Source organism: Scyliorhinus canicula, chromosome 9, assembly GCF_902713615.1.
Source record: "Scyliorhinus canicula chromosome 9, sScyCan1.1, whole genome shotgun sequence".
Lineage (NCBI taxonomy): Eukaryota > Metazoa > Chordata > Chondrichthyes > Carcharhiniformes > Scyliorhinidae > Scyliorhinus > Scyliorhinus canicula.
Window position 1 is genome coordinate 5276104 of NC_052154.1, and position 27159 is coordinate 5303262.

A 27159-nucleotide genomic window follows, 5' to 3' on the forward strand; every position below is an offset into this window, starting at 1 on the left:
CGGATGGGATTTATCTCAGAATACTGAGGGAAGCAAGGGGGGAGATTGCTGGGGCCTTGACTGACACCTTTGTATCCTCATTGGCTGCAGGTGAGATCCCAGAGGACTGGAAAATAGCTAATGTGGTACCGCTGTTTAAGAAAGGCAACAGGGATTATCCTGGAAACTATAGGCCAGTAAGCCTCACGTCGGAGTAGGTAAATTATTGGAGAGAATTCTCAGGGACAGGATTTTGACCCATTTGGAAACAAATGGACACATTAGCGATAGACAGCATGGTTTTGTGCCTCACTAACTTGATCGAGTTTTTTGAGGAGGTGACAAAGATGATTGATGAGGGGAGGGTGGTGGATGTTGTTTACATGGATTTCTGTAAAGCCTTTGACAAGGTGCCTCATGACAGACTGGTACAAAAGGTGAAGTCACACGGGGTCAGAGGTGAGGTGTAGAGATGGATACAGAACTGGCTCGGTCACAGGAGGCAAGGGTAGCAGTGGAAGGGTGTTTTTCTGAATGGAAGGTTGTGACTAGTGGTGTTCCACAGGGATCTGTGCTGGGACTTCTGTTGTTTGTCGTGTACATAAACGATTTGGAGAAAAATGTAGCTGGTCTGATTAGTAAGTTCACGGATGACACCATGATTGGTGGAGTGGCAGATAGTGTTGAGGATTGTCAGAGGATACAGCAGGACATAGATAGGTTGGAGACTTAGGCAGAGAAATGGCAGATGAAGTTTAATCCAGACAACTGTGAGGTAATGCATTTTGGTAGGTCTAACATAGAGGGGAAATATACCGAAAATGGCAAAACTCTTAGAAATTTAGAAAGTGAGAGAGATCTGGGCGTGCAGGTCCACAGATCTTTGAAGGTGGCAACACAAATTGACAAGGTAGTCAAGAATGAATACGGAATGCTTGCCTTCATTGGACGGGGCATCGAGTATAAAAACTGGCAAGTCATGTTACAGTTGTATATAACCTTGGTACGGCCACACTTGGAATATTGCGCACAATTCTGGTCGCCACACTACCAGAAGGATGTGGAGGCTTTGAAGAGGGTGTAGAGGAGATTTACCAGGATGTTGCCTGGTCTGGAGGGTGTTAACTATGCAGCGAGGCTGAATAGACTCAGATAGTTTTCATTAGAATGACGGAGGTTGAGGGGTGACCTGATAGAGGTCTACAAGATTATCACGGGCATGGATAGAGTGGATGGGCAGGCATTCTTTCCCAGGGTGGAGGGGCCAGTCACTAGGGGGCATAGGTTTAAGATCCATGGGGTAAGCTTTAGAGGAGATGTGCGAGGAAGGTTTTTTATGGAGGGATACGGCACAAGGAAGTGCTGAGGGCTTTGGCCAAGGTTGGTATCATGACTGGTACAGGCTTGGAGGGCCTGTTCCTGTGCTGCATTGTTCTTTGTAATGACTCTTATTTCTGTTGGATGCCCAGAAAGTGCTCTTGTGGCTTCTTGATTGCGAGAACATCCTATGTAACCTTCAGACAGTTGGTTTATGCACTGAATCATGAGTGGGAAACCCTGGCTGATTTTATTCCCTACTCTATATTGGACGAGGGCAGTGTGGGGCGAGGCCTACCATGGTGGAAGAGCCTATCAGGTTTACACAAGAGTAGAATAGAATCTGCGGGTTACTGTTTACCTTGGGATCGCACCATATAAATGAGAGGTTCATGGCCCAAGCGGAGGAGGGTGATAACAATCGAAAAAGTAATATTTACTCACAGAGTTTTTTTTCTAGGTTGACAAGCATTTGATAAAGGCCCAAACAAGCACTGTGTGCACAAAGTGTGTTTTATTCTGTTTTATGTACAGCACATATTACAATGCAAGGTACAAACGGTGTTTTTATAAGTCCGCATTCAGGCGGCACTGGGGGCTTGAGGAGGAGACAGGAGCAGCAGTCACAAAAACATCAATGTGAGGAGGGAGTATATATAACGGACCTTTTATTAAAATATTTGCATTTCTATAGCGCCTTTCGCGACCTCAGGGCAGTCCCAAATCGCTTTGCAGTCACGGAAATGATTTTTGAAGTGCGATCACCATCGTAATGTAGGAAAACACAGCAGCCGATTGATGCACAGAAAGATCCCACAAACTGCAATCGGTTGAATGACCAGATCCATCGCCTTTATCAGTCATACTGATTGATTGTTGGCGACGGAAACTGGGGTGGGTGGGAGAGTGGGGGGGAGTTGGGGGGGGGGGGGGGGAGGGAGGTGGGAGTTCCCACCTTGTTCCCAGCTGATGCTCAGGCTTCTTTCGTGTCTGTCTGAGAGGGGGGGGGGGCAGACGGGGCCTGGGGCGAGCAACTCAACCAAAAGACAGCGCCTCTGACAGTGCAGCATTCCCTCAGTACTGGGGGCGCCAGCCTGGATTTGCTGCTCCTGACTCTGGAGTGGGATTTGAACCTATGGCCTTCTGACTCACACAGGGGAGTACTGCCAGCTGAGACGTAGCAGGCACTCGCACAGACGTGTTAACCTGGTAATTTGCAGCATTTAAGCAACACCTCATTTCATGTTGGCTATGGTTTCTTGTTTGAAAGGTTGCAAGATACTCCCATTTGCTGTGCATAGCTCCCTTGGCTAAAAGCGGTGCACTTTCCCGGTTCCCTGGTTCTCCGAGCTTGCTTCGCGCTCCATTGTGCTGGGAATGAGTGTTGGGGGGTAGGGGAGAGGGTGGAGTGGGGTGTGTGTTGCGCCCCCCCCCCTTTTTCCTTCCTGCATGCGCACGGACCGGTTTTCACACAATGGTGCGCGAGACGGGCCTGCATTCCTCGGGGGTGTCTTTCAGCCCCCCGAGAGGGACCAGTGGGAGGGCCACGTCCTGTCTGCTGTAGACCGCCCGCTCGTAAGGAGGTGCCTGATCCATGGGCAGCGAGGTCGAGGAGATGGAGGAGACCACCTGTTGGTAATTGGGGGGTACGGTGGGACCACTTGCAGGGTCCCTGGTTCCCTGGGGGTTGGCTTCTTCCTCACTGGTAGTCCGGTGCATGGAGTGGTTCCTTTGCCATGGGTCAGTCAAGGAATATGGTGGAGGGTCGTCCTCTGGAAGGTACAAATCTGGCAGTCCGTGCCCCACACAGTCTTCATAGCTAGCAAACAGAGAGAAGGAGAGCAAAGAATTCAGAACAAGGTTAATAGGGAGAAATACATCACCATTTCTGGACGGTAAATGATCCAACATCCACAACGTTTGTCTTCCATTACCCTGCACAGCCTCTCACCTGTTACCCTTCAGAAGCTCGAACCAATCCAAAACTTTGCTGCCCAATTCTGAACTCACACCAAATCTCGTTCACGTAACAGCCTCCCCGAACAGGCGCCGGAATGTGGCGACTGGGGGCTTTTCACAGTAACTTCATTTGAAGCCTACTCGTGACAATAAGCGATTTTCATTTCATTTCTTTCATTTCACCACTGCCCCTCTCTTCAGTGACTCACACTGGCTCCAGTCGCATTTTGGGCCATGCTTGCAAATCCCTCGCCTTTTAAACATCACACTCCTGCGTAGCAGCTTGGCACATATAACTAAGCTAAAGGTGCTACAGAAAGGCATGTTGATGTTGTTTACAGACAATGAATGATGCTTGATATACACTGACTATTGTTAATAATAAAAATCTTCATTGTCACAAGTAGGCTTACATTATCACTGCAGTGAAGTTACTGTGAAAATCCCCTAGTCGCCACATTACGGCGCCTGTTCGGGTACACAGAGGGAGAATTCAGAATGTCCAATTCACCTAACAAGCACGTCTTTTGGGACTTGAGCAAGGAAACCGGAGCACCCGGAGGAAACACACGAAGACACGGGAGAACGAGCTGATTCCGTCCTGACAATAACCCAAGCCTTGCGGGAGTGACCCGGTCGCGTCGCAAACTGTTTGGTGCCTGCCGCTGTTCTTGTTTTCGGCCTTCCTGCTGTTCACCATTCTTGTTTTGCTCGGGTGGGAGCGCAATGAACCGGAGATTCGCGCTCAGAGTAAAATTCCCTCTCCACGGTCCCCATCAAACACTCCCAGGACAGGTTCAGTACAGGGTTAGATACAGAGTAAAGCTCCCTCTTCACTGTCCCCATCAAACACTCCCTGGACAGGTACAGCACGGGGTTAGATACAGAGTAAAGCTCCCTCTACACTGTCCCCATCAAACACTCCCAGGACAGGTACAGCACGGGGTTAGATACAGAGTAAAGCTTCCTCTACACTGTCCCCATCCAACACTCCCAGGACAGGGACAGCACGGTGTTAGATACAGAGTAAAGCTCCCTCTACACTGTCCCCATCAAACACTCCCAGGACAGGTACAGCACAGGGGTTAGATACAGAGTAAAGCTCCCTCTGCACTGTCCCCATTAAACACTCCCAGGACAGGTACAGCACGGGGTTAGATACAGAGTAAAGCTCCCTCTACACTGTCCCCATCAAACACTCCCAGGACAGGTACAGCACGGGGTTAGATACAGAGTAAAGCTCCCTCTACACTGTCCCCATCAAACACTCCCAGGACAGGGACAGCACGGGGTTAGATACAGAGTAAAGCTCCCTCTACACTGTCCCCATCCAACACTCCCAGGACAGGGACAGCACGGTGTTAGATACAGAGTAAAGCTCCCTCCACACTGTCCCTATTAAACACTCTGAGTCATGTTCTTGTGTTTTGATATTTACTGTAAACAGAGGTGGTTGGGAACACTGTCATTTCCTGACACAGAACTGTTAGTGCTTGGTTTAGAACCAGTCATTAATGCAGTGAATGATGCGACACATGAATTTAATGTAGATTAATTAGTTGTGAATATGAGACGGAAATCCAATTAAAACCTGGACTGGAGTTCAAGGGCATCCTCCTCCTACAGCTGACTGCCCATTTAAACCTGTTGGCTTGTTTCAGTGATTGTGAGTCTATGTCCAAGGGGCATTGAGTGGTTAATCTTTTCATTTGTTATTTAATTTTGTTCTCTGAAGCTTGTTGGATCTGATTTGACAACACTATGAGATGTAAGATGATATAATGAGGCCACTCGGCCCATCGTGCTAGTGTCGACTTTGAAAGGTCTCCAGTTGTAGACTCGCAGAATGGTTACAGTACAGGAGGAGTCTATTCAAAGTTTGGACAAAGAGTCATTGGACTCGAAAGGTTAGCTCTTTCCCCTCCCCACAGATGCTGCCAGACCTGCTGAGATTTTCCAGCATTTTCTCTTTCTTTACTCAGAGAGTTGTGGGAATGTGGCATCACGATCGAAGGGAGTTGGCGAGAATTTACATTTAAGGAGAAGATGGGTTAACATAAGAAGGGGAAAGGAATGCAAAGGTATAACAGATATTTTGATGGTTTTAAAAGTTTGTTTCCAGGATTTGGGTGTCGCTGGGCTGGGGCAGAATTTATTACCCATCCCTAACCACCTTCTTGGAACTGCTGGAGTCCGCGTGGTGTAGGTGCACCCACTGTGCTGACAGGTGGAGGATGTGACATTATCATAAATGTAAGAACTGGACTTCCGGTTGCGGTGATGCGGAGCTAAGCCGCACGTTTAGTGGCTCCGGCTATTTTCGGTCTTTTGGGCTCTTTTAAGGGCCCGTAGATTCGCCGGTTGGACTTTCCCCGGGTGGGAACACATCTGCTGCACCTATCTGCCGGTGGATGGACTGGACCAGGAGCGGGGGGCGGTCAAAAAATCGGCTTTGGAGCCGAGAAAGGTGCGAGGCAGGAAGAACAAGATGGCGACGGGCGGGGAACCGGCAGCGTGGCAGCAGTGGGCGCGGGAGCAGCAGGAGCTGCTTCAGAGAGCTGAAAGCTGAGCTGCTGGAACCGCTAAAGGCCTCACTGGATAAGCTCACGGCGACTCAGACGGCCCAGGCTGCAGAGATCCGCGAGGTCCGGCAAAAGGCCTCGGAGAATGAGGATGAAATCCTAGGCCTGGCAGTGAAGGTGGAGTCGCACGAGGCGCTCCACAAGAAATGGCAAGCGAGGATGGAGGAGATGGAGAACCGCTCCCGCCGGAAGAACTTGCGGATCCTGGGCCTCCCAGAGGGGCTGGAGGGATCGGACTTAGGGCCTACGTGGTCACGATGCTGAACTCGCTGATGGGAGCGGGGTCCTTCCAAGGGCCCTTGGAGCTGGAGGGTGCCCATCGGGTGTTGGTGAGGAAGCCCAGGCCGAACGAGCCGCCAAGGGCGGTGCTGGTCCGTTTTCACCGCTTCGTCGACCGAGAATGTGTGCTGAGACGGGCTAAAAAGAAGAGGAGCAGCAGGTGGGAGAACGCAGAGGTCCGGATTTATTAGGACTGGAGCGCGGAGGTGGCGAAGAAAAGGGCTGGTTTTAACTGGTCGAAGGTAGTGCTGCATGGGCTAGGGTCTGGCAAATGGAATACAATGTTGACAAATGTGAGGTTATCCATTTTGGTAGGAATAACAGCAAACGGGATTATTGTTTAATCAATAAAATATTAAAGCATGCTGCTGTGCAGAGAGACTTGGGTGTGCTAGTGCATGAGTCACAGAAAGTTGGTTTACAGGTGCAACAGGTGATTAAGAAGGCAAATGGAATTTTGTCCTTCATTGCTAGAGGGATGGAGTTTAAGACTAGGGAGGTTATGCTGCAACTGTATAAGGTGTTAGTGAGGCCACACCTGGAGTATTGTGTTCAGTTTTGGTCTCCTTACTTGAGAAAGGACGTACTGGCACTGGAGGGTGTGCAGAGGAGATTCACTAGGTTAATCCCAGAGCTGAAGGGGTTGGATTATGAGGAGAGGTTGAGTAGACTGGGACTGTACTCGTGGAATTTAGAAGGATGAGGGGGGATCGTATAGAAACATTTAAAATTATGAAGGGAATAGATAGGATAGATGCGGGCAGGTTGTTTCCACTGGCGGGTGAAAGCAGAACTAGGGGGCATAGCCTCAAAATAAGGGGAAGTAGATTTAGGGCTGAGTTTAGGAGGAACTTCTTCACCCAAAGGGTTGTGAATCTATGGAATTCCTTGCCCAGTGAAGCAGTTGAGGCTCCTTCATTAAATGTTTTTAAGGTAAAGATAGATAGTTTTTTGAAGAAAAAAGGGATTAAGGGTTATGGTGTTCGGGCCGGAAAGTGGAGCTGAGTCCACAAAAGATCAGCCATGATCTAATTGAATGGCGGAGCAGGCTCGAGGGGCCAGATGGCCTACTCCTGCTCCTAGTTCTTATGTTCTTATGCACAAGAGAGGGGTGAAGTTTGGCCTGTTGCAGCCGGCGCGCCTCTGCGTCACTGATAAAGATCGCCAGTATTACTTTGACTCCCCGGAAGAGGCCTGGGCCTTTGTCCAGGCAGAGAAGCTGGACTCGAACTGAGGATTGAGGGGGGGTTGGAGGCTGATGTATATTGTCCGGAGGCTCTGTTCTCCCATGTACTTTTCTGTTTTCTGTTGGTTTTTTGGGTTTTTAAAATTTCGGTTCCTTTCTTTCTGGTGGAACGCTGGGGAGATGTTTCGTAGGCCCGTTGGGGCGCACGCCTTTTTCTTTCCTGTGTTTTGGGTTAGGGGGCGGGGTTTAAGTTGGAAGCGCGGGCTTTTTCCCGCGCTGGAGGCGAAATGGGAGGGGAATTGTGGTTGTGTTACACCGGGGGGGGGGGGGGGGGGGGGGGGGGGGGGGGGATCGTTGGGGTGGTGGGAGCAGCCAGGGTCAGCAGGAGTCGGCCGACTTACGGAAGTGCGATGAGAGGGGCAACGCAGCTTGGGGGGGCCCTAGCTAGGGGGAGGGGGGAGAGGGTTGTTGGGGGGGGGGGCGGAGTAGGGGGGCTACCGGGTTGCTGCTGGAAGGGCCGAAGGGGAACAGATGGTGCTGGGGGGGGGGTCGAGAGGGGGATATGCCACCGTGGGGAACGGGCCGTGTGGGTACTGCGGGCACGTGGTGGGCCGAGGAAGAGTTATGGCTGACCGGCGGAGAGGGAGGGGGAATAGCCCCCCCGATTCGGCTGGTCACATGGAATGTAAGGGGGCTGAATGGGCCGGTCAAGCGGGCCCGGGTGATTGCGCACTTGAAGGGGCTAGGGGCGGACGTGGCTATGCTCCAGGAGATGCACCTTAGGGTGGCGGATCAGGTTAGGCTGAGAAAGGGGGTGGGTTGGGCAAGTGTTCCATTCGGGGTTGGATGTGAGGAACTGGGGGGGGTGGCGATTTTGGTGGGGAAGAGTGTGTCGTTTGTGGTGTCGAGTGTGGTGGCGGATAGCTGAGGTAGATACATAATGGTGAGCGGTAGGCTCCAAGGGGAGCGGGTGGTGCTGGTTAACGTGTACGTCCCAAATTGGGACGATGCAGGTTTCATGCGGCGCATGCTGGGCCGGATTCCAGATCTTGAGACGGGGGGTTTGATAATGGGAGGAGATTTTAATACAGTGCTGGACCCAGCAGTGGATCGCTCCAGGTCCAGGACGGGTAAGAGGCCGGCGGCAGCCACAGTGCTGAGGGGGTTCATGGACCAGATGGGAGGGGTGGACCCTTGGAGATTTATGAGGCCGGGGAGTAGGGAGTTCTCGTTTTTCTCCCACGTCCATAAGGCTTACTCCCGGATTGACTTTTTTGTCTTCAGCAGGGCGCTGATTCCGAGGGTGGTAGGGGCGGAGTATTCGGCGATAGCCATTTCAGATCACGCTCCGCATTGGGTGGACCTGGAAGTGGGGGAGGGGAAGGACCAACGCCCGCTGTGGAGGTTAGAGGTGGGGCTGCTGTCGGACGAGTTGGTATGTGGGTGGGTCCGGAGGTGTATAGAGGGGTATTTGGAAACTAATGACATTGGGGAGGTGCAGGTGGGGGTGGGCTGGGAGACGCTGAAGGTGGTGGTTAGGGGGGGAACTGATTTCTATTAGGGCACACAGGGAGAGGGGCGAGAAGAGGGAGAGGTTGGTGAAAGAAATGGTAAGGGTGGACAGGAGGTACGCGGAGGTCCCGGAAGAAGGGCTTTTGAGGAAGCATCGTAGTCTCCAAGCGGAGTTCGATATATTGACCACCAGGAAAGCGGAGGCGTAGTGGAGGAGGGCGCAGGGGGTGGTATATGAGTATGGGGAGAAGGTGAGTCAGATGCTTCCCACCAGCTCCGGATGCGGGAGGTGGCGAGGGAGATAGGGGGAGTTAGGGACGGAGGAGGGAATCTGGTGCGGAGTGCAAGGGGCATTAACGGAGTGTTCAGGACCTTCTATGAGGAGTTATACCGGTTAGTGCCCCCTGGGGAGGAGGGTGGAATGGACCACTTTTTGGACAAGCTGGAGTTCCCGAGAGTGGAGGAAGAGCAGACGGAGGGTCTGGGGGCGCCAGTCGAGTTGGAGGAGCTGGTCAATACAATGGGGAGTATGCAGTCGGGGAAGGCACCGGGGCCTGATGGGTTCCCGGTGGAATTTTACAAGAAGTTTTCAGATCTGCTGGGCCCGCTGTTAGTGAGGACCCTGAATGAGGCAAGGGTGGGGGGGCCTTGCCCCCGACGATGTCCAGGGCATTAATTTCATTGATTTTGAAGCGAGATAAGGACCCCCTCCAGTGTGGGTCTTACAGGCCGATCTCGCTCCTCAATGTGGACGCGAAGCTGCTGGCCAAGATACTGGCCAGGAGGGTGGAGGAGGTGATGCCGCAGGTTATTCACGAGGACCAAACGGGTTTTGTGAAGGGGAGGCAGCTGAATGTCAATGTGCGGCGGCTTCTCAACATCATAATGATGCCGGCGGTGGACGGAGAGGCAGAGATAGCGGCATCGATGGATGCGGAGAAAGCCTTTGACAGGGTGGAGTGGAGCTACCTGTGGGAGGTATTGAGGAGGTTTGGGTTTGGTGAGGGATTTATTAGGTGGGTAAGGCTGTTGTATAATGGCTCCGGTGGCGAGTGTGGTGACGAATGGGAGGAGGTCGGAGGGCTTTCGGTTGTACCGGGGGACGAGGCTGTTCGCGTTGGCGATCGAGCCCCTGGCTATGGCACTGAGGGAATCGAGGAACTGGAGGGGGATAGTGCCGGGGGAGGGGGGGGGGAGCACCGGCTGTCACGGTACGCGGACGATTTATTGCTGTACATTGCGGATCCGGCGGGGGGGATGCCGGAGGTGATGAGGATTCTCGGGGAGTTCGGAGACTTCTCTGGCTATAAGCTCAATGTGGGGAAGAGTGAGCTGTTTGTGGTGCATATGGGGGACCAGGAGAAAGAGATAGGGGAGCTCCCGCTGAAAAGGGCAGAGAGGAGCTTCAGATATTTGGGGGTCCAGATAGCCAGGAGCTGGGGGGCCCTGCATAGGTTAAATTTTACGAGGTTGGTGGAGCCGATGGAGAAGGAGTTCAGGAGGTGGGATGTGTTGCCACTCTCCCTAGCGGGCAGGGTCCAGATTTTTTTTTTTTCTTTTTAAAAATAAATTTAGCGTACCCAATTATTTTTTCCAATTAAGGGGCAATTTAGCGTGGCCAATCCACCTACCCTGCACACCTTTTGGGTTGTGGGGGCGAAACCCACGCAGACACGGGGAGAATGTGCAAACTCCACACAGACAGTGACCCAGGGCCAGGATTCGAACCCGGGTCCTCAGCGCCGTAGGCAGCAATGCTAACCACTGTGCCACCATGCTGCCCACTAGTCGGTTAAGATGACGGTGCTCCCGAGGTTTCTGTCCCTATTCCAGTGTCTACCCATCTTGATCCCAAAGGCTTTCTTTAGGAGGGTCAGTAGGAGTATTACGGGGTTTGTGTGGGCGCAGAAGACCCCGAGGGTAAGGAGGGTATTTCTGGCCGAGGTAGGGAAGTGGGCGGGTTGCCGCTGCCCAACCTGTGTGGGTATTACTGGGCTGCGAACGTGGCAATGAATCGTAGGTGGGTGATGGAGGGGGAGGGAGCCGCATGGAAGAGGATGGAGATGGCGTCCTGTGTGGGCACGAGCTTAGAGGCGCTGGTGACGGCCCTGTTGCCGCTCCCCCTGGCAAGGTACTCTTCGAGTCCGGTAGTGGTGGCTACCCTCAAAATCTGGGGGCAGTGGAGGCGGCATAGGGGGGAAGTGAAGGCCTCAGTTTGGTCCCCGATACGAGGGAACCACCGGTTTGTATCAGGGAGAATAGATGGTGGGTTTCTGAGCTGGCACAGGGCAGGCATCAGGCGGATGGGGGACCTTTTCCTCGACGGGACGTTTGCGACCTTAGAGGAGTTGGAGGGGAGGTGGGGTCTCCCCCCAGGGAATTCCTTCAGGTATATGCAGATTAGGGCGTTTGTTAGGCGGCAGGTGGCGGAGTTTCCGCTATTGCCGCCTAGGGGGATGCAGGACAGGGTGCTCTCGGGGGCGTGGGTCAGTGAGGGGGGGATCTCGGCAATTTATCAGGTGATGCAGGAGGGGGAGGAGGCCTCGGTGGAAGAGCTGAAAGCGAAGTGGGAGGTGGAGCTGGGAGAGGAGATTGAGGAGGGGACGTGGGCGGACGCCCTGGGGAGGGTGAATTCGTCCTCCTCTTGCGCACGGCTTAGTCTAATCCAGTTAAAGGTGCTGCACAGGGCGCATGTGACTGGGACCAGGCTGAGCCGGTTCTTTGGGGGTGAGGACAGGTATGGCAGGTGTTCGGGGAGCCCAGCGAATCACACCCACATGTTCTGGGCGTGTCCTGCGTTGGAGGGGTTTTGGAAGGGGGTGGCGGGGACCTTGTCTAAGGTGGTTGGCTCCAGGGTGGAACCGGGCTGGGGGCTCGCGATCTTTGGGGTAGCATCGGAGCCGGGAGTGCAGGAGGCGAGAGAGGCCGGTATTCTGGCCTTTGCGTCCCTGGTAGCCCGGCGCAGGATCCTGTTACAGTGGAGAGACGCGAACCCCCCCGAGCCCGGAATCCTGGATCAGCGACATGGCCGGGTTCATCAAACTGGAGAGGGTCAAGTTTGCCCTGAGGGGGTCGGTGCAAGGGTTCTTCCGGCGGTGGCAGCATTTTCCTGATTTCCTGGCGGAGCGTTAGACCCAGGGGGGATGGGGGGGGGTGATTGTGGGGGGGTGGGGGGGTTACGGGTTTGTTACGGCCGTTTGTTTTCATGGTTCTATGCCTATTTCTTTTTCTTGTTAATTTCTTGTTTTTGTATTTGGAGGGGGGGTTACTGTTTTTCGTTGTTGTGATAAAATTTGTTGTTGAAAATTTGAATAAAAATTATTTAAAAAAAAAATAAATGTAAGAATTGCAGGGGCTATTGAAATATCCAAATCAACCACTAAGGGGAGCTAGATATATAAGTATATAACACATTGGTGCTCAGCCTGGGGGAGTGGAGAAGAGGTTAAGGAGATAGCTGGAGTACAGACTGAAGGAAAGATAGTGTGAGTGAGAGCAGATCATAGTTAATACAATAGTGTAGAGATTAGTAGTAGATGAGTGTAGATTATATGTTAATTATCGACTGGGAATTATATAGGAGTAAGCGTCGAATTCAACTAAGCGGTGTCAATAAATTCATAGCTTTGTTCAATTTGAAAGCTATTTGCGGTCTTTGTGAACACATCGCCAACCATCCTGAATTCAGCAACACAAACACCACAGAGGAAATCTCTCTCTTGGAGCGTAAACCCCAGTATGAACAGATGGACTGAAACGGCCTGTTTCTGTGCTGTAAATTCAATGTAACCGCCTGTGAGATCTTGCTGAGTACGAAATTATGATACATCAAAACAGCAGTAGCACCGTGAGCTGTTTCCGACGTTACAACAGTTACTACCCTTGAAAAAGCAAAGTACTTAACAGGCCGTGGAGCGCTTTGAGACATCCAGTGGTCATGGAGGATGCCTTTCTTTTTCTTTCAGTAATGAAGCCATTAAGAACAGGTCTTTCTTTTTACTGGCCAGGGAACACAAGGCAAAATGGCTGCCAGAACCTTCAGGATGGTTTAATTGCAGCCATGAATAATTTAAAGCCAGTGTGACTCAGCCGGGATTGTAGCCATTACAGTGATTGATGGGACTTCTCAGGACGCAGGCCACCTTCGATAAAATGATGCGACGAGCTCATTGAAAGTTTAAAAGCTTAATGTACACAAACCTTCCGGAGTTAAAGGCCAGGAGGGCACCAGCTGAGAGATTTCGCTCACTGATCACTTAATAAAACTCCCCGGCTCCATCTCCTGCGTATCTTTAATACTTGATCTGATTATCAGAGAGTGAATTGTACTGAATGTTGGTAATGCAGCAAGCAGTGAGGATTGAAATAGATTACAGAATGATGGAAATCATCCAGGAGACTCCATTTATTCTCATTGGAAACGATGATTAATGCCGAGAAATTAAGCACTTTGAGTATCAAAGCGGGAGTGCGTATAACATTGCACTGCCTGCTCGCCTGTCTTTCCAGCATTAACCAGGGCAATGTAAGGCAGGTTTCATTGACAGGGCTTCTGTTTTTTTTGCATTTTTCCTCGCCGATATCCAAGCAATGCTGGAGGTGAAATCCACCTCGGGTGAAGAAATTCAGGTGCAGGTTTATGACAGGTGACTGATTTGCTATCACACCATCATTGGCAAAAGAACCAGGCAGATGTGGAGATTTGTATTCGATATGCAACCAGCTGTTCTGATCTGGAGTGAGGATTCAGCCGTTAATTTCAAGCACCCACAAACAGCAAATGAGATAGATCTGTTTTGTTTTTTCGGTGGTGTTGGCTGAGGGATATTAGCCGGGACATCGAAGGGAACTCCTTTTGTCTTCTGCCAAATGCCGAGATTGAGCCTGCCAATGAGAAACGGGAGAGACCGAAATCGGGAACCACGGCGACCCGTTTCCTATCTAACCGGCCCGTCCCGTTGGCGAGATCTGGATCCCACTGCGGTGTGGCGAGAAACCATTCATCACCAATTCAGGTCAATCTCCATCCCGTTAATGGGAAGAACCCCTTATCGAACAGCCCCTCATCACCTAACCGGTTCCCCGGCGAGGGGGGTCACGCGGGCGGCGTTTAGCGGCATAATGACGTGAAGCTAGCGGAATGGCTAGCTTCACCGGGGGGGGGGGGGGGGGGGGACAGGGACGACGAGTTCGGGGGGGATGGGGGACGGGCTCGGTTGGGGGGGGGGGGGTGGTTGGGTCATCTTCGTTGGGGAGGCCGCCCCTGGGCTGGGGGGGTGTGAGGGCGCAGCGCCTGCAGGTCCAACATGCCACCCCCCCCCCCGGATCGTGTATACCCATAATGGAGGCAGCTCGAGCTGCTGCCTGTCCGCCCCGCATAGGTCAATTTAACCCCCGCTGACCATGGGGGCCGCTGGCCACACAGCTGAAGGCTATCGCTAATGGAAAATTGGCAATTCTAGTAATGTGGGCATTTCCCAGCTCCCATGTGGATTCCCCTGGGTAGACGTGCCATGAAGCAGGCGGGTGTTACCGTCGAGCATTGCACTCAGGCTGTGAGGCCTGGACACCAGAGGCATCAACGCCAAAGAGGCTGCGGACAACAGCCGAACACCCAGGAGCTGGACCCTCAGCACCGTGAACGTCACAAAGACCAAGGGGTGGGTGTGTGGACCAGGGAGGGTACCAGCGCTTGGCCTAGGCAACATTACCAGCGGGTTTCTGGGGGATAGGCTCTGGTGCCCAGGGGCATTGCTGTGTCCACTAGTGCGTGTGCTGTGCATGTTAGATGGCACCCTAAGGTATGTCCAACAGGTTTGTTTCAAATCACTAACTTTCGGAGCACTGCTCCTTCCCCAGGTGAATGAAGAGGTGGGTTCCAGAAACATATATATCGACAAAGTCAAAGATGCAAGACAATACTTTGAATGCGAGTCTTTGCAGTTCCAAACAGGGTAACTGGAGAGAGGGATAATCCGAGGTTAAAGAGGTGTGAATTATCTCAAACCAGAACAGTTGGTAGGATTTTGCAAGTCCAGGCCAGATGGTGGGGGGTGAATGTAATGCAACATGAATCCAAGGTCCCGGTTGAGGCCGCACTCATGTGTGCGGAACTTGGCCATAAGTTTCTGCTCGGCGATTCAGCATTGTCGGGCATCCTGAAGGCCGCCTTGGGGGTCTTGTGAGACTTCTTACTGTGCTCACCCATGCCCACCCTGAGGGATGGCAGGGTAAGTGAGGGTGGGGAGGATTGGGGCATTTGACGGTCCCGGGGTGGAAGCCCTAACTGATTGTCGGTCTTCCACCCTCTTCAATTCTTCACAGGTATCACATTATTGATGATATCTTGGAACCTGTGGAAGCTGCCCTTGCGGTGGTGTTGGCAGGCCGGGCGGCCAGACGCCGGAGAAAGCGGCGGCGGTTCATGTGCGGGGCCCCGCCCCACACCCTGAGGACCCGGCCGCCCATCAAGCTGGGAGGGGGGAGGGGGGGGGGGACCCAGAGGGCGAGGCCAGTGAAGGTTCATGGTGCACAGGTGTCGCTGGTCTTTCGAACAGATGACAGACAGCATGTGCTGCAGGAGGCTCCGCCTCTACAAGGGGCAGGAAGGTGCCTGCGCCATGTCTTTGCGGACTTGGCACCACATGGAGGAGGTAGGCACCGCTGCTGGGCATGGGTGGGTGTGCTGGTGGGTACCAGGGTGTGCTGGGGCTCACCTTAGCATTATGCTGGGGGGTGGCAGGGTGGAGTGTAGCTCGAGGTGCAGGGTTGTTGGGGGGGTGTGGGGGGGAAGTAAGTGGGACCGGTGCCTGGGGGCTGATGCCAACTCACCGTTTGGCCCGGTGGGGGTCGGTGAGCTTCTTACGGCATTGGGTGGCGCCCCTCCTGGTGACGGCCGCTGCCCTACCTCCCAGGTGGCACAGGCTGACCCGTGGCTGACCCTCCGACCCCCTCGAGAACAGGGTATCCCCTCTGGACTCGACCGCGTCCATCAGTCTGGCCGGGTCGGCGTCCCCGAATCGTGGCGCTGGTCTACACGGTGGCGTGGCTGGGTGCTGCCTGGTGTTTATTCTGCGGGATCAGTTTAAGTGCTGCTCCCCGTTGTTAGCAGCCAGCTGCTGGACGCAGAGCTGGCGACTCAGCCGGTGGGACAATCATTCACGGTGTGAAACCGTGGAGCTTCATTAAGTGCCCTAATTAACGTTCGATGCCGGTGACATTCTCGCTGGACCGGCTGTCGGGAAACACCCAGCGATTCCCGCTGGCTACTTGGAATGAGTTTGGTTCAATTGTGCCCACCACTATGGGATATATATCCACCGGAGAGGGAGAGCTCACATTTCATCTGACTGATGCACTTCCCACAACACAGCACTCCCTATGTAGTGCTCTGGGTGCATGAGATTCGACCATATCCTTGAGTCCCTGGAGTGGGGTTTGAACCTGTGACCTTCTCACTCGGAGACCAGAGAGCTAACCCCTGAACCACTGCGGAAGCTCCAGTAACCCAGCTAATCAGAAGCATTGCCTCACACCTTTTACCAAGTTGGCCAAGGAAGGAGTGATCCAGGGCAGAGTTTGACAGGCCCCCTTCTGCAGGTGGGGTGGAGTCGAGGGAGGGGGCTTGTAAAATTTCCTGGGTGGTCTTTTCACTGCCCACTTGCCCATCCGTAACCTGGGGAAGGGAGGGCGTCTCAATAACCGGCCCCCTTTTGAAATTGGGTGCTCCCCTCCAAGGTCTGGGACAATTGGGTGCTCACTCACTGCCTGGCCTTCAAAGCAAATCTGCCCACACCCTTCTCCCCCACCTACCACGCCTCCCCTCCCCTGCCTACCTCGGTACACCACAATTACCTCCATCACGGTGCTCCAGCACTCTCATTGCCGGGAGTGCTTGAGGTCCCAGTGGCCCCACTTCTCAACTGGACGGCAACTCTGTAAGACTGCCTGAGAGAGGGGCAGAAAGCCCACCTCCAGCCAATCAGAGTTCCTGCACCGACTTCTCCGATGGCCAATGTGGACCTCCTGTCCCGCCATCACCAAACTTCTTCCCCCTTTTTTGATGGCGGGTGTCTTCGACCATTGATGTTTGAGCCTTTGTCTGAGAATTGGGAGATACCGGGAGCGACTGACACAAGCTCATCCAACTCGTTGAAAATGTACTGGGCTGGATTCTCTGTTCCTGAGACTAAGTGTTAGAGAGGGTGCAGAAGAGATTTACCAGGATGTTGCCTGGTATGGAGGGCATTAGCTATGAGGAGCGGTTGAATAAACTCGGTTTGTTCTCACTGGAATGAAGGAGGTTGAGGAAAGACCTGATAGAGGTCTACAAAATTATGAGGGGGCTAGACAGAGTGGATAGTCAGAGGCTTTTCCCCAGGGTAGAGGGGTCAATTACTAGGGGGCATAGGTTCAAGGTGCGGGGGGCAAGGTTAAGCAGCGTTTCACTTGCATCTCTTCCAATTTGGTCTACTGCATTCGCTGCTCCCAATGTGGTCTCCTCTATATCGGAGAGACCAAACGCAGACTGGGTGATCGCTTTGCTGAGCATCTCCGGTCTGTGCACATTCAGGATCCTGACCTTCCTGTTGCTTGCCATTTTAACAAAAGACCCTGCTCCCATGCCCACATGTCTGTTCCAGTGAAGCACAACGCAAACTGGAGGAATAAAATCTCATCTTCCGGTTCGGCACGCTATAGCTTTCCGGTCTCAACATCGAATTCAACAACTTCAGATGATCAGTCCCACCTCGACCCATTTGTTTTCATTTCATTTCACTCCAACTGTCTCTTATCATTTCTTTCTTTCTTAATATACATTTAACCCCCCCCCCCCCCACCAATCTTATGCACCGTTCTTTACCCCTTCTCCCCTTTCTTTCCCCCTTCCCCTCCCTCCACATCTCCATCTGTAACAGTTTAGCCTCTGATGTTAGTTTCCCTGCTGTTTGGCCTTTCACATCTTTTGTTCTCTCTGGGGACTGCCATTAACACTCTTTCCCCTTGGTATCTGTGGCCATTAGCACCCCGTTTCCCTGGGTTTCTGTGGCTATGACTCATCTTTCATTCTCACTCCACAGTATGAATATTTTCCACTTTCTCTGCCTTTTAGCTTTGACATAGCGTCATCGGACTCGAGATGTTAGCTCTTTTCTCTCCCTACAGATGCTGCCAGACCTGCTGAGATTTTATAGCATTTTATCTTTCGTTACACATCACACTCCCCACACACACCATCCCAGCCAACAAGATGGCACTGGTTATGCTGGAGTGCACCCACCCCACTGATTGGTTGGCTGGGGCCAGAGGGCCCCAGGGGGTGGCCTTTGGGGGACACCTACACGACTTGTGGCCCTAAGTTGTCGGTGGGCAGTCAGCGGCGTGCACAGCGGCATGGCTGCCTTGCCGGCTGCGGCAATGATGTTCCAACGCCCGTCCACCCCAACCCCACCTCCTGGCTACCACCCGCTACTCCCCCCCCCCGGACCTGGCAGAAGCCCCCCGGCCAGCGGCACAACTGTCAGCAAACTATGGCGATGTTGGACACTTTCCCTATCCCCCCTCTCTCTCCCTCAACAGCCACAATGCCGGTTTCACTATTTTTAAAAGCACAAGTGAACCGGAACGTCGGGAACTCGGTTCCTCAGAGAATCACCTGGAGAATACCAGGTCAGGCCCGCTAATGATGTGTGAATGGAGTTTAGTGAGCGTGCGTTCCGGATCGCATTGACGCTGCTGTCAAGGCGACGGAGAATCCCGCCCACTCTCTGGTGGATGAGACGCTAAACTGAGGCTCCTGCCTCTTCGGTGGACGGAAAACATCCAATGGCCCAATTTTGAAGTAGAGTAGGGGAGGTTTCCAGTGCCTCTTCCATCAGGTATCTCTCAATCAACATCACAAACAACAGATGATCTGATCAGTAATGTAGCAGCTTCCTGTGTACAAATTGGCTGCCCTGTTTCATTCATTACAACAGTGAGAACACCTCAGGTGTATTTCATTGGTGTAAAGCGCTCTGAAATGTCTTGTGGATGAGAAAGGTGCTGGATAAATGCAATTTGTTCTGTCTTTCTGCCCTCAAGTGCACCTCCACAAAATATCTCCATCTCTTCCAATCTGCTGCTGGCTTTAACGAATAACCTTCATTCCTCATTGAACTGCGCCTCTACTTCAGGAGGGGTGGAAACCAATCATTGAGCCATTTCTGAAGCCTGATGCAGCAACACAGGATTCACCGTCACCAAGATCATCTACTTTCACCTCTGTAACATAACCCCTTCTCTGCCTCCGCCTCAACCTATCTCCCACTGAAACCCTCATCCATGCTTTTGGTATCACAAGGAGGGGCTAGTCTGAGGCACCCCAGGCTGGCCGAACATATTCTGTCCTCCGTGAAGGTGAACACCTCCCAAACCTGGCTGCCTCCCATCCTAACCCGGTAGCACAGTGGCTAGCACAATCGCTTCACAGCTCCAGGGTCCCAGGTTCGATTCCGGCTTGGGTCACTGTCTGTGCGGAGTCTGCACATCCTCCCCGTGTGTGTGTGGGTTTCCTCCGGTTTCCTCCCACAGCCCAAAGATGTGCAGGTTAGGTGGATTGGCCAGGATAAATTGCCCTTAGTGTCCAAAATTGCCCTTAGTGTTGGGTGGGGTTACTGGGTTATGGGGATAGGGTGGAGGTGTTGACCATTGGTAGGGTGCTCTTTCCAAGAGCCAGTGCAGACTCGATGGGCCTAATGGCCTCCTTCTGCACTGCAAATTCTAAATTCTAAGACCAAAAAAAAAAATTCATTCAGGTGTCAGCCCTGACATTGGTTCCATTTTAAAATTGTAACCTTCGTTTTCAAACCCCTCCATTGCCTCGTCCCCTCCCTATCTCCCTAACCCCACAGGGCGGACGATGAAAAGATGTTAGCCCCCTTGTGGAGTGGCTAGAACTAGGGGGCATGGTTTAAAGGTGAGGGGTCTTTTCAGTTAAGATGGAGATGAGAAGAAATGTTGTCTCTCAGAGGGTTGAGAGCGTTTGGAACTTTCGTCCTCTGAGAATGGTGGTGACAGGGTCATTGAATATTTTTAAGGCCGAGATAGATAGATTCCTGACGAAGAAAGGTGACCTGGGGTTGGCGGGATGTGGAGTTGAGGCAATGGTCAGATCAGCCATGATCTTATTGAATGGCGGAGCAGGCTCGAGGGGCCGAATGGCCAGCTGCTGCTCCTAACTCACATGTTTGTGTATATATCATCTCCTCCAGCAACCCCCCAACTCTCCGAGATATCTGAACTCCTCCAATACTGCCTTCCCGTGGATACCCCGATTTCTATTGCTCCACCATGGGAAGCTGCACCTTCATTCCTGGTGCCTCCTGTCCCAAAGTGGCTTTAGCACTGGTGGGACTTCCCCAAGGGCATGCTGTTGTGAATCACACCAGGTCCCCCACGATGTGCATTTGGCGAGCCGAAACCGCGTGGGATTGGTGGGGTGGGGGTCCATGGTGGGGTGGGGGTGGGATGTTTCTATTTTTGTTTTTAAGAATCGGGGTACTCTTTTAAAATGACGCTCCAATCTTGGAGGGCTTTGACAAAGGGTCACCTGGACTTGACATGTTAGCTCTTTTCTCTCCCTACAGATGCTGCCAGACCTGCTGAAATTTTCCAGCATTTTCTCTTCAGTTTGAAAAACCCTCCGCCAGCGTGGCATCATGGTACCCGCCCCTTATGTTTTTTTTCCACCAAGAGGCTCACAATCCGGGGCAGGAAATTGCTCTTGGGGCCGGCGGCTTTCCTGCCCCGTTTTTCCCCGTCTGCTGCGCCACTCTGCCAAGTATTGAGAAAATTTCACTCTGCAATTCCCTCCCTCAGGGCTGGATTCTCTGCCGGCGAGATGCTCCATCTTGCTGGCAGCCCGGGGGTTTCCCGACGGGAAACTCCATTAACCGGCCAGCGTAACGGAGCATCCCGCCGGCGGGGTGAGAGAGTAATGGAATGAAATGAAAATCGCTTATTGTCACGAGTAGGCTTCAAATGAAGTTACTGTGAAAAGCCCCTAGTCGCCACATTCCGGCGCCTGTTCGGGGAGGCTGGTGCGTGAATTGAACCGTGCTGCTGGCCTGCCTTGGTCTGCTTTAAAAAGCCAGCGATTTAGCCCAGTGTGCTAAACCAGCCTCTTGTGTGGCACGGCGGGACGGAAAATCCAGCCCCCAGTCTCTCCGACTCCCGACCTCTTCCTCTCCTGCTGCGAGACTCCCGTTGAAACGCCATCGCTTGGACAATGTTTTCGGGCACGTCTCCAGTATCACCTCTCCGATAACATCTCAGAGTCAAACCTTTACAGCTTCGCCCCCTGTGAGGGACCTTGGGACATTTCACCATATTGAAGGCTGTGGTGGTCCACCACTGTGTAATTGTGTGTGTGCCTGTATTAGGGGATGTACAGCAGTACCTGTATTACAGGTTTGCCGGTAACCCCTGCCAGCTAGCTCCGCCCACAGGGAGCCATATAAATATGTATGAGATCTCCTGAGCTGCCATTCTACCGGCTGCAGTCGAAGGATAAACATCTCACGGTAATAAAGCCTCTCTTGTACCGATTCGAGTCTTTAAGTGCAATTGATAGCGCATCAAAGGCACTATATTATTGAAGTTTTGTTGTTTTATTCCTGATGAATTTACCTCTGAGCAGTGGGGAAAGGATGGAAGCTAAACCTACTCTTGGAAAACATTGAGGTGGCTGCAGAACATCTTCACCTGGCCAGCAGCGACTTACATTGTTAAAGAAATATCTCCCAATGGCCTTCAGCCCAAACACCCAACACCTCTACGGATAGTTTATGAATATGGTGGATGCTCCCTGTCATTTGAGTGTGTGCCACTTACAGCTTGGACATACTCAAATAACGTGGACTCCGTCACCCACCATATTTTAAAATTAGACGAAGGGGCGCTGAGTGGTCACACATGGGGATCATTGCGAGATATTTAGTTCAAATAGAGCCTATATATTCACGTCCACCCTTTTGAAAACCAAGAACGTTTGCAGTCTGGCAACGTGCCCATTGCCTCTTGGTTTAAGTGGAATTCTGTTTCTTTTATGATTAATATTTAATTCCTTCAAGGTCCAATGCTTTTAACATTTAGGTCAGGAACAAAAAGCACCAGACAGGATTTGGATTCCACATCAGTAAAGATTGCTTCGCGATTGGTTGTCGAGGTAGGGGATAATTTAAAAATTATTCACACCTCCATTTTCTCATTACAGTTTAATTCACAGCCTGCTCCACGGGGCAGCAGCGAGGGCGGATCTCGTAAGGCTATTAGAACCTCTCTAAGTCCGAACAAGGAGCCCATTGCGTTGAGGCCTACACTGCAGGCCTCACAGTTACTTTTCACCAACGTCAAAAGAACAGGAAGTGCGAAGAGAATAATTGTTCGAAGGACAGAACCACGTCGCACTTTAAAAAATGTCGTGGTGGTGAAGGCGGGGCGGGGGGGTGGGGAATTCTCCACTTTGTCAGATCGTATTGCAATGACTAATAAGGTCGCAGGCGTTGCCACAGCAACCAAAACAAAAAGAAAAGGCTTGCTTAACGGTCATTCATAAATTACAAGTGGCGAGCTGGGAATGAGGGATGCAGGATCCGAGGTGTGGGGGAAGGGAAGCAGAGAATTTTACAAGGACATTCCTGTGACATACATTTGAGTCACAGCACTTGGCGCTGTCTATTCTGGGCCTTCTGTGATCTACGTTTCTTTAGACATTAAAATGAAGCCACGCTGGCTTTTAGGTATTGCATTCAATGCAGCAGGGTCTCCGCGTTCACTGCCTGCAATGATTGCATGGAGGGCCATTTTAAGGAGGAGACAAGAGTTGACAGGTTGTCCGATGGATTGAACCACCATCCGCAGTCACAGGTTTGTGAGTTCAAGCCCTAACCCAGAGATTTGAGCACAAATTCCAAGTGCAGCATTAGAGGGAATGCTGCCCTGTGGCAGGTAACACCTTTTAGAAGCGATGTTAAATTAAGGCCTCCATCTGTTCCCCCGGGTGGATTGTGAAAGATCCCATGGCTACTATTTGAAACAGAGCAATTGAATTCTTTGTGCCCTGGCCAATATTCAGTCCTTCACTGACATCGGCCAAGACACATTATTGGCCCTTTATCTTTGGGAGCTTGCTGTGCAATCATAGAATCATAGAATTTACAATGCAGAAGGAGGCCGTTTGGCCCATCAAGTCTGCATCGGCTCTTGGAAAGAGCACGCTTATGTCCACGCCTCCACCCCATCCTCATAACCCAGTAACCCCAGCTAATCTTTTTTGGACACTAAGGGCAATTTATCATGGCCTATTCACCTAACCTGCACACCTTTGGACTGTGGGAGGAAACCGGAGCACCCGAAGCAAACCCACGCAGACACGGGGAGAACGTGCAGACTCCGCACAGACAGTGACCCAAGCCGGGAATCGAACCTGGGACCCTGGAGCTGTGAAGCAACCGTGCTAACCACTGTGCTACCACCCCGCCACACAGCCTTTGGCTGTTGTCCTGCATAACACCAGCGACTGCATTTTCAATTCATTTATGGGATGTGGGAGTCGCTGGGTGGGTCAACGTTTGTTGCCCATCCCTGATTGCCCTTGAACTGAGTGGCTTGCTGGGCCATTTCAGAGGGCAGGTGAGACTCAATCACTTTGCTGTGCGTCTGGAGTCACATTTAGGCCAGACCAGGGTTAGGGCGGCAGGTTTCCTTCCCTAAAGGACATCAGATCAGATGGGTTTCTACGACAATCGGCAATAGTTTCATGGTCACCATCAGACTTTTAATTCCAGATTTTTTGGGTTCAGATTTCACCATCCTCTGTGATGGGATTCGATCCTGGGTGCCCAGATTACTAGCTCAGTGACAATATCACTACGCTGCTGCCTCCCATTCCAAAAGTTCTTCATTGGTTGAGAAATGCTGTGTACCTAGGTGCTATAGAAATGCAAGTCTTTCTTTCTTGAGTAACCTTGATCAAACTGAATCATTTTCCCATTTATTGATTTTTCCCTCTTAAACTGAGAATGAAAGTGAGTGAGAGTTAATCTTCTCAATGGAATTTATCCCAAATCTCGGCAAATCCCACATGAGAGAGTAATAATAATGATAATCTTTATTGTCACAAGTAGGCTTATATTAACACTGCAATGAAGTTACTGTGAAAAGCCCCTAGTCGCCACATTCTGGCGCCTGTTCAGGTACACAGAGGGAGAATTCAGAATGTCCAAATTACCTAACAAGCATGGGCGGGATTCTCCTCTAACTGGCCGGGTGGGCCGTACCGACGCCAAGGCGTGTACCACTCCATTGTCCGCACCTTCAGGGGCCAGGCCAGCGCCGGCGGAGTTGGCGCCACGCCAGCTGGCGGGGAAGGGCCTCCGCCGGCCAGCGCGAGTTGGCGCATACGTGGGAGCGCCAGCGTGTGCTGGTGTCATCCTAGCCCATGCGCAGGGGGGGGTTCTTCTCCTCGCCGGCCATGGCGGACCATTACACTGGCCGGCGTGGGGGGAAAGAGTGCCCCCATGGCACAGGCTGGCAGCGGATCGGTGGGCCCCAATCGCGGGGCCAGATCCTCCCACGTTCCCCCCCCCCCCCCCAACCAGGACTCCGCAAACCGCCCGCAAAGCCAGGTCCCGCCGGTATGGACCTTGTGTATTTTACGTCGGCGGGACCCGCCGCAAACGGGCGGCCATTCGGTCCATCGTGGCTGGAGAATCGCCGGGGGGGGGGGGGCACTGCCAACGGCCCCTGACTGGCACGGCGCGATTCCCGCCCCCGCCGAAAACCGGCGCTGGAGAATCCGGCAGCCGGCGTCGGGGCGGGATTCACGCCGCCTCCCGGGTGATTTACGGCCCCACGTCTTTTGGGACTTGTGGAAGGAAACCAGAGCACCCGGACGAAACCCACGCAGACATCGGGAGAACGTGCAGACTCCGCATAGACCGCGACCAAGTCTGGAATCGAACCTGGGACCCTGGCGCTGTGAAGCAACAGTGCTAACCACTGTGATAACGTGCCGCCCATAATGAAACTGTAGGAGAAATAAACTTAACATTTGTAAAAGCTGACCCAGAAACGACCTGTATCTTGGTGCAACTTACACAATGGATGGCTCATGGTGCAAACACAGGTCTAATTTTTTATGGAAATTGACAGTCCCTTCTTCTGGACCAAAATGCCACCAGAGGCCTGAGTCCTGAGGTCCCTCCCCCGAACACAGTGCAGTCGGAGTGAATGGGGGCGAGCGCCGAATTGTACATTTTTATTTGTTTACGGGATGAGGGCATCGCTGGCTGGGCCAGCATTTATTGCCCATCCCTAATTGCCCTTGGGAAGGTGATGGTGGGCTGCCTTCTTGAACCCCTGCAGACCACAGTGCTGTTCGGGAGTTCCACATCCATGCTCCCCGGAGTCAACTGCCCAGAAAATGGGCTGCTGCCTCCACCTGGGGGATTTTGGTGAGGTGAACGTCTGAAACCCAAAACGTGCAGATTAGAGACCCCACAGAAACAGGTCTGAACCTTGTGGAAATTTTTGGATAACCAGGGTACCCTTTTGAAGAGTAAGGTACCCCTTTAGATCTGGTCCCGGAACCCCTTTGGGGGAAGTCATGTGCCCCTTGGGACTGTTAAAAGTAGGCATGAATGTGCACAATAAGTGCATAAACTCATTGGATGGTCAAAACTATCAAATAATTGTGAAGCTGTCAAAGAACTGTCAAGCTGTAAAATAGCTGTCAAAGCTCTTTGAAACTGCTAAAGCTGATTGAACTACCATAACTGTTACTAATCCCCTAATATACATGCAGCTTTATTTTATGACTGCTTGGCTCCTGAGGTCTTCCCATAGATATTAAGTGAGCTGATATTGAGAGGTAAGGGCAAAGGGTGGGTGATATAGGTTGGTTTGAGTTGGCACTAAGTTAGTAGAGTGGCTATAAAAGGCCCTGGGATGAATGGGGGCAGGGGATGGCATGGGGGTATGCGTGTAAGGGACGTAGGGTGGCAGAGGGGGTGTGGGAATCTGGAACTCGCTGCCCGAAAGCGTGATAGAGGCAGTAACCCTCACAACATTTAAGAAACATTGAGATGAGCACCTGAAACGCCGGAGCAGACAAGGCCACAGACCAAGTGCTGGAAAATGGGATTCGAAGTGATCGATGCTTGGGCGGCATGGTAGCACAGTGGTTAGCACTGCTGCCTCACGGCATTCAGCACCCGGGTTCGATCCCGGCCCCTGGTCACTGTCCGTGTGGAGTTTGCACATTCTCCCCGTGTTTGCGTGGGTTTCACCCCCACAACCCAAAGATGTGCAGGTTGGGTGGATTGGCCATGCTAAATTGCCCCTTAATTGGAAAAGGATAATTGGGTACTCTAAATTTAAAAACAAGGATAGGTGCTCGATTGCCGGTGCAGACAAGGTGGGCCGAATGGCCTCTTTCTGTGCTGTAAAAACTCTATGACTATGACACCCTGTATGCTTCATCCAATGCCAGTGCTTATGTAGTTACATTGTCTATCTTGTGTTGCCCTATTATGTATTTTCTTTTATTCCCTTTTCTTCCCATGTACTTAATGATCTGTTGAGCTGCTCGCAGAAAAATACTTTTCACTGCACCTCGGTACACGTGACAATAAACAAATCCAATCCAATCCAATCCAATCTAAATATCTTGACTCTGCCCAGCCGATCTGGGGGTGAAAACCCAGGCCGTGGACCAACTCTTAGAGAACGACTTTGGCGCCTTTCCTGACTTTGGAGTGTCCTGAAGCACTTCACAGTCAATCCAGCTTTTCTGGAATTGTAGCGACTGCTGTAACACAGGAAAAAAACAGCCAACTGTCTCACAAAACCATTCCGAAAGCCAGCACTGTGATAACCACCTGATTTATTTTTGGTGCTGGCTGAGGGATCAATACTGACCAGCACGCCACATCAGTAATGCAGGGCTGCCCGTGTTGTGGCAATGTGGAGTATTCTGTACTCAGGTTCCTGGAGTGGGGGTTGAACCCCGTACCTCTCTGACTCAGATGTGACAATGCTCCCCATCGTGCCGCAGCTGCTGCTGGCGGTAAACAAGTCAACAAGACGGACTGAGATTCCCAAACAATCAGTGACGAGTGAAAGACTAATAGGCAGTTAGACAGCGGATAGCTGTTGTTGCTCAGGTTATTATCGCCAGTTGCCACTGCGCAGAGTACAAAGCAGAGATTCTGGGAGCTCTCTGCAAAGTGACATTAGTAGGTCAGCGCATCACTGCTGCGGGTGCTTCATCTGATTACATCTCATCATCCTGCAGGAAGCAGA

The 27159-nt window shown here is 52.1% G+C and overlaps 1 protein-coding gene across 2 annotated transcripts in view; it reads right to left on the reverse strand.

Annotated features, from left to right (window-relative positions):
• Positions 1–1790: 1790 nt before the first annotated feature.
• The window catches only part of bean1 (brain expressed, associated with NEDD4, 1), a 120896-nt gene continuing 95527 nt past the window's right edge, over positions 1791–27159 (reverse strand). For both annotated transcript variants that reach the window (XM_038806237.1, XM_038806236.1), the window contains one exon: positions 1791–3115. In XM_038806237.1, coding sequence (XP_038662165.1) covers positions 2764–3115 — 352 coding nt within the window. In that variant the 3' untranslated portion in view covers positions 1791–2763. The remainder of the gene's footprint in view (positions 3116–27159) is intronic.